This window comes from Alosa sapidissima, chromosome 3 (genome assembly GCF_018492685.1).
Source record: "Alosa sapidissima isolate fAloSap1 chromosome 3, fAloSap1.pri, whole genome shotgun sequence".
Taxonomy (NCBI): Eukaryota; Metazoa; Chordata; class Actinopteri; order Clupeiformes; family Clupeidae; genus Alosa; species Alosa sapidissima.
In genome coordinates this window covers 32256882-32262881 of record NC_055959.1, presented here as the reverse complement: position 1 = coordinate 32262881, position 6000 = coordinate 32256882, and the positions used below count along the sequence as shown (strand labels likewise).

Genomic DNA, 6000 nt, shown 5'->3' with positions numbered 1-6000 from the left:
AGAACAATTAGCCCATTTACCGAGCAGAGTGCTGTGCTGCAGCGCATTGCTTACTGTGAACCCTATAACACATGCATATTTCAACATTGCCAATGTATATAATCATTGACCCTCTACAAACACCCACTGCTATTATTTGTTATTATTATTTGTAAAGCTCTGGAGATATAGCTCTGGAAAAAATTAAGAGACCACATCACATTTTTATGATGCCATCAGTTGCTGAGTGACATTCGAATGAGTTGATGGTCATATTCAAATTAATAGTGGTCTCTTAATTTTGAATATGACCGTCAACTCATTCGAATGTCACTTAGCAACTGTAGGATGCCATCAGGAAAATGTGCAGTGTACTCTTAATTTTCCAGAGCTTTATGTTTAGTAATGATTCTGTTTAAGACAAGAGCAGAGGTCAAGTCATCAATAGCAGAGGTAGATCAAGTCATCAATATTCTGGTATCTCATGGCAGATTTCAATACTTCTAAAATAAGGGCCTGTAGAACCTGATAATGTAATAATGTCCCAATAATTTAATAAAAATCCCTTCATTAACGGGAAGTTATTACCTTATCAGAATACAGTATATTATAAATATAATATTGTTATAGTCCTGTGCATCTGATTGTTCCGGCTCGGGCAGGTTTCCACGTTTTAACTGCCCGTTGACCTCGTTACCTGTTCATTATACTGAGCACTCGTGACCCTTTATTTCTCTGACTCAGGGTGACCAGTGGCTTCTGATATTTATGTTCTCACTGGGTTGTGTTTGAAGCAATCAGCTGACAGTGAGATAAATCAGGCATTGTTTTATTTAGCTTACAAATTACTATTATCCCTCTAGAGACCTATAACTCCTATAATTGGAGTTTTGGGGCATTGTCCACTGTCCCCTGTGTTTGGATCACCCCCTGACTTACCATAGGGCACTATGTGTTGAATAACCGTATGATGGTCATTCAGTGTACTACAGCACCATGTAGTGATTAAGTAAATGTTCAGGGTCAGTTCTCTGCCCTTCCAACACCATTTTGATGACCTGGAGTTAGCAGACGTATTTTACAGTTCAAAACAGACAAAACTGAAAAAAAAAAAAAAAAAAAAACAGGAACAGAATGTGAAGAGCACTGCTGCAACCAAAGCTGTTTTCATTCCAACTCCTGCAACTGTTGCACTTTCCAGTCATTTTCCCAGAGGCAGCATCATATAACTTTAATAAGGAGAAAAGACACACAGTTGGTTCATGCCCAGCATAACGAGGAGGTAGAAGAATGAGTACTCACCCTTTTCAACACCTAGGTATGTTTTGTTTTTTTTACAATGTATTAATTCTGCAATCAATTGAAACAAATGTCACATTTACATTAAAATAAATAAAATGCAAATTATATTATCTTTACAAGTGTGTGGATGCATTAAAATGTATTATTTTGATGAAAATACCAAATGACAATAAATACTAATAATAAATGAAAAAGTGCACATACCATCCATCTTCAGGAATCAGGATTTAAAAAGTAGAGATTTTCACCACACACTGGTTTGATGTCAAGAATTGTTTTATTGGGAGCGAACGACACGTTTTGCTGTTTGGCTTCCTTAGGTCCCCTCTTAGAGGAAGCCAAACAGCGAAATGCGTTGTTTGTTCATAATAAAACAACTAATAATAAATGCTTTCACAATGTAATAATTCTAGTATGATTAGAAATATTACACTGTCATTTTTGCACATAGCAAATTTAACTGTAACTGTTCCCATAGACTGCTTGTGTATGGAAAGGTACCCCCTGATGCTCCACAGTTTGGGGTTCCTACTAGTTCAATATTTATTGAAGAAATCGGAGGCACAAAGGAGGGTGGCATATTTTGTGTTGGCATGAGGGTAGACTTGGACTTGGACTTGAACTTGTTGTATCCAGCTAAGCAAGGGAGTTAGATGCTGCTTGATTGGGGTTAAAATGGCACCAAACGTTTAGCTGGAGATTAAGATAGTAGTTAAAATAAATCTTTCAATCTTTCACTGGTGGTAATTATGGGAGCAAATAGTCAACTGTACATTAAATAGGTCTATATGAGTGTTGACATATTTATTATTTTTTTGCCTAAGGTAATTTAGGTTATTTTAATTTCATATATATATATATAGGAAAGGTGTTAGAGTCTTTGTGCTATAGGTAGAGAATCCCACAGTGGCCAATCAAAAACCAAGCCTATTTCACATTACACAGCATGATGCGAGATTCATTTAATTGTTTAAATGATCAATTGTACAGGGATCCATAAACACAAAATAGCCCAGAACTTAAGGGGAGCACTGTTTTAATATTTGCAATATTTACCCCAAACTAATTTATTGGAATCTATTATATTGTTATCTTTATCTTATTCACTACCCTGACATATTACATCATAAATCCAAAATAGCAGATGTCAGTGGAGACAGTTAAGAGGCAAAATGTATCAAAGTTTTAACAATATGGCTTATCTACTTTACTTTCTATGAGTGATAAAGTAAGCGATGACAACTGTCATGCATCAAAGGAGTCATCCAAATGTCAACTGTTGGTTGATACCATAGCATACCTTTCTGCTGTCAGTTTCAGAGACTAACTATACTGTATGCATCATCAACTCAGAGGGAGATGGAAGATGTAATGAACACATAAGTCAGACTTAAGAAAAGAGGATATATATATATATATATATATATATGCAGCTTACATTGTAAAATAGCAGCTTACATACATTGTGTCATCAATAATAAAACACATAGCGGTCATATAGGGATTGTCAAAGTTCTTTTTTTTCCCCCGTCATCTACTTCCTGAATTTTTGGAAAAAAATTCAGGAAGTACATGACGGGGAAACAAAACCCGGTACACTGAAACACTGTGGCACATGAAACTTGGTGGGCATGTAGTCCCACCAGACTTTTACGGAAAAAATGGTTTGGTCGCAAGACATTTTTATGGTATGTTGGTTTCTTTACACTATGCGGTACATCTAGTTAGTTACATTATACATAAGGGAGTTGAGTGCAGATGTATAAAAAATAATGATTCAGATGCAAATAGCAAATAACAGTCAAGGCCAACAATAATTTCTCATGTTTATGTTTTGCTTTTTTCCATCAGCGCATATCCTTTGTATTTCATCTCTGACAGGTAAGGAGTCATAACAACATTGTTGTTGCATCAATACAATATATTTGTTTAAAAGCATTTCAAAACATAGTATCATATGGGCCCCATAGTGTGTTTTTTTTTTGTATTGCATAACTATAGCTATTGAATATCACAAGTGTAAATAGGAGGTTTAATTATGTAATAATAATAATAATATTTAAGCAACATGACACGAGTGGGAGTGGGGTTGTTAAAAGATATCCCCACGGCTGTAATCTGGCCGTAGGTACGATGCCAAGGCCGAGTGGCAAAGGCAATTACAGCCTTGGGGATATCCTTTACCAATCCCACGACCATGAGTGTCATATTGCTTTTATACAACAGTTCCATTACCAACTAATTTAGTTTTAAGATGCAAAATTGTGCTTTCTTAACTAGTAAGGCACAAAAGACCCCAACTAGTTAACTAGTGAGCATTTCACATTTACTACTCAACTAGTAAACCATTTTGTGCCTCACTAGTTAATTAGAAAGGTTAGTTACTGTATAACTAGTGTGCATGTCTGTTTTCACTAGATAACAAGTGAACATTTTGTGTCTCATTAGTTAACTAGTAAGATCAGAAACAGATGTAACTAGTTAACTAGTCAGCATTGTGGGCTTCACTTAACTAGTAAGCATTTTGGCTCTCACTAGTTAACTAGTGCAAAAAATTGGTTCACTAGTTAACTAGTTGACAAAAAGGGCTCACTATATAGCACTGAAGCTTGATATCAAAAGGCTTACCACAGTTGTCAGCCTGTACTGTACATCCGTTAGCATACATGTGTAGACAGAGCGGCACCAGCCCAATCTAGTTTTGGCACCCATTTCCTGTTAACAAGGAATTCAGCATCTTGTTGTTTACTCTGTAGCTTACATAGCCTGTATTGTTTGAATTAACCTTGTACTCCGTTCAGGTACATTTGAATTCTTCCTGTGTGTTCTTTCACAGTATAGTGAAGTCATGGTAACAACAAAGCAACATGTCTGTAACATGCTGTTTTGACAGAGTGTGATGGCATGGGCTGATTTAGAACCAATGAAAAATATTGTTGCTTCAATATATCCAACAATGTACAGAAATAGCTCTGCATTTTCTGTATTCACCAGGTCATTGATTTGTTTTAGAACACCAGGTTTCACTGTAATTGATCACTAACTACAAATGTGAATCTGCTCACATACATCTAATAACTACTCAAACATTACATGTTTTCCAGTGATAATCTATTTGTCTGGCTCTCTTCAAGCTGGTGAGTTCCGCATGTGGTGTGACCTTAGATTCACACGCTTACTGCAAACCAGTGGGTTTTCCTGACAGTCGGTGGTGTGTACTATGATGTATACCTTGAACTTTGAAGTATACATGTAGCTGTAATTTGATTGGCTGGTTCCTTGCATTGCTGTCTGCTGGTGCAGCAGAAGTTGAGCATTTCTCAACTTTTTGACGGAATGCGACGGGAGCAAAACAACACAACAGAACCACAACACAATTCCGCAACGGATGACATAAACCCATGTAAAGTGAACAAGATGGGTCTCCAGCACTGCATTCAATGCAAGCATGTGTACCAGTAGGCACCTTTACGGTCAAACACCCCTGACCATCGGGAAAACCCACCAGCATGCAGTAACGCAGCGCAAGTGTCTGAATCTAGGGTTAGTGCTCAGTTGTGTGATAAACTCCAAAACCACTGTTTTAAGGTGTAGCATACAGTTAAAGATTTAAATATTAAAGATTTAAGGAGTACAGTTACAAAGTGCAGCTCAGCTAGCACAATGTCAACTGACAGAGCATGATATTATGTAATTCTGTCATGTCAGTTTGCTGACTATATTCTCTCTCCCATTCTACACCCTACAACTTGTACTTGTTATAGGAAATACTCCTGTCAGGCTGGTTGACGGGAACACAAGGTGTTCAGGTAGAGTGGAGGTCTACTACAACAGCCAGTGGGGCACTGTGTGTGATGATAACTGGGGCATGAGTGATGCACAGGTGGTGTGTAGACAGCTGGGATGTGGAAGTGCTGTCTCTGCTCCTGTGGAATCCCACTTTGGCAGGGGGAGTGGGAACATCTGGATGGATGAGGTCCGCTGCTCCGGTTCTGAAGGATCCCTTACAGAGTGCTCTCATAGTGGCTTTGGAACACATAACTGTAACCATGGAGAAGATGCTGGTGTGGTGTGCTCAGGTAAGTAAGAACCATCACAATAATCCACTCAACCTAATGATGGCAACCCCTTTGAGTACTAGAATATCCCCAATATTATGTAATACTGTCATGCCAGTTTGCTGACTATATTCTCTAACCCATTCTACACCCTACAACTTGTACTTGTTATAGGAAATGCTCCTGTTAGGCTGGTTGATGGGAACACAAGGTGTTCAGGTAGAGTGGAGGTCTACTACAACAACCAGTGGGGCACTGTGTGTGATGATAACTGGGGCATGAGTGATGCACAGGTGGTGTGTAGACAGCTGGGATGTGGAAGTGCTGTCTCTGCTCCTGTGGAATCCCACTTTGGCAGGGGGAGTGGGAACATCTGGATGGATGAGGTCCGCTGCTCCGGTTCTGAAGGATCCCTTACAGAATGCTCTCATAGTGGCTTAGGAACACATGACTGTAACCATGGAGAAGATGCTGGTGTGGTGTGCTCAGGTAAGTGCATCACAAATGTTGTCCTTTGGGGGGCTTTGGGAATTTGGTATGCTTATACTAGGCTACTGTACATTGCGCTCCAATCTCATAAAGTTCATTTTGACTCACTCCACAAAATGAACATCAACTGCCAATCAAAACTCAGCCAACAGATACCTTGTTTGTTCATTCT

At 38.6% G+C, this 6000-nt stretch overlaps 1 protein-coding gene across 4 annotated transcripts in view; it reads left to right on the top strand.

The window, feature by feature from the left end:
• Positions 1–1197: 1197 nt before the first annotated feature.
• The window catches only part of LOC121704800, a 71655-nt gene continuing 66852 nt past the window's right edge, over positions 1198–6000 (top strand). For 3 of the 4 annotated variants that reach the window (XM_042085294.1, XM_042085296.1, XM_042085293.1), the window contains exons 1-5: positions 1206–1297; positions 3133–3162; positions 4386–4418; positions 5046–5360; positions 5514–5828. In XM_042085294.1, the coding sequence (XP_041941228.1) occupies positions 1270–1297; positions 3133–3162; positions 4386–4418; positions 5046–5360; positions 5514–5828 (721 nt within the window). In that variant the 5' untranslated portion in view covers positions 1206–1269. Of the gene's footprint in view, positions 1298–3132; positions 3163–4385; positions 4419–5045; positions 5361–5513; positions 5829–6000 lie in introns of all 4 variants that reach the window. The other variant, XM_042085295.1, reaches the window with a different exon arrangement.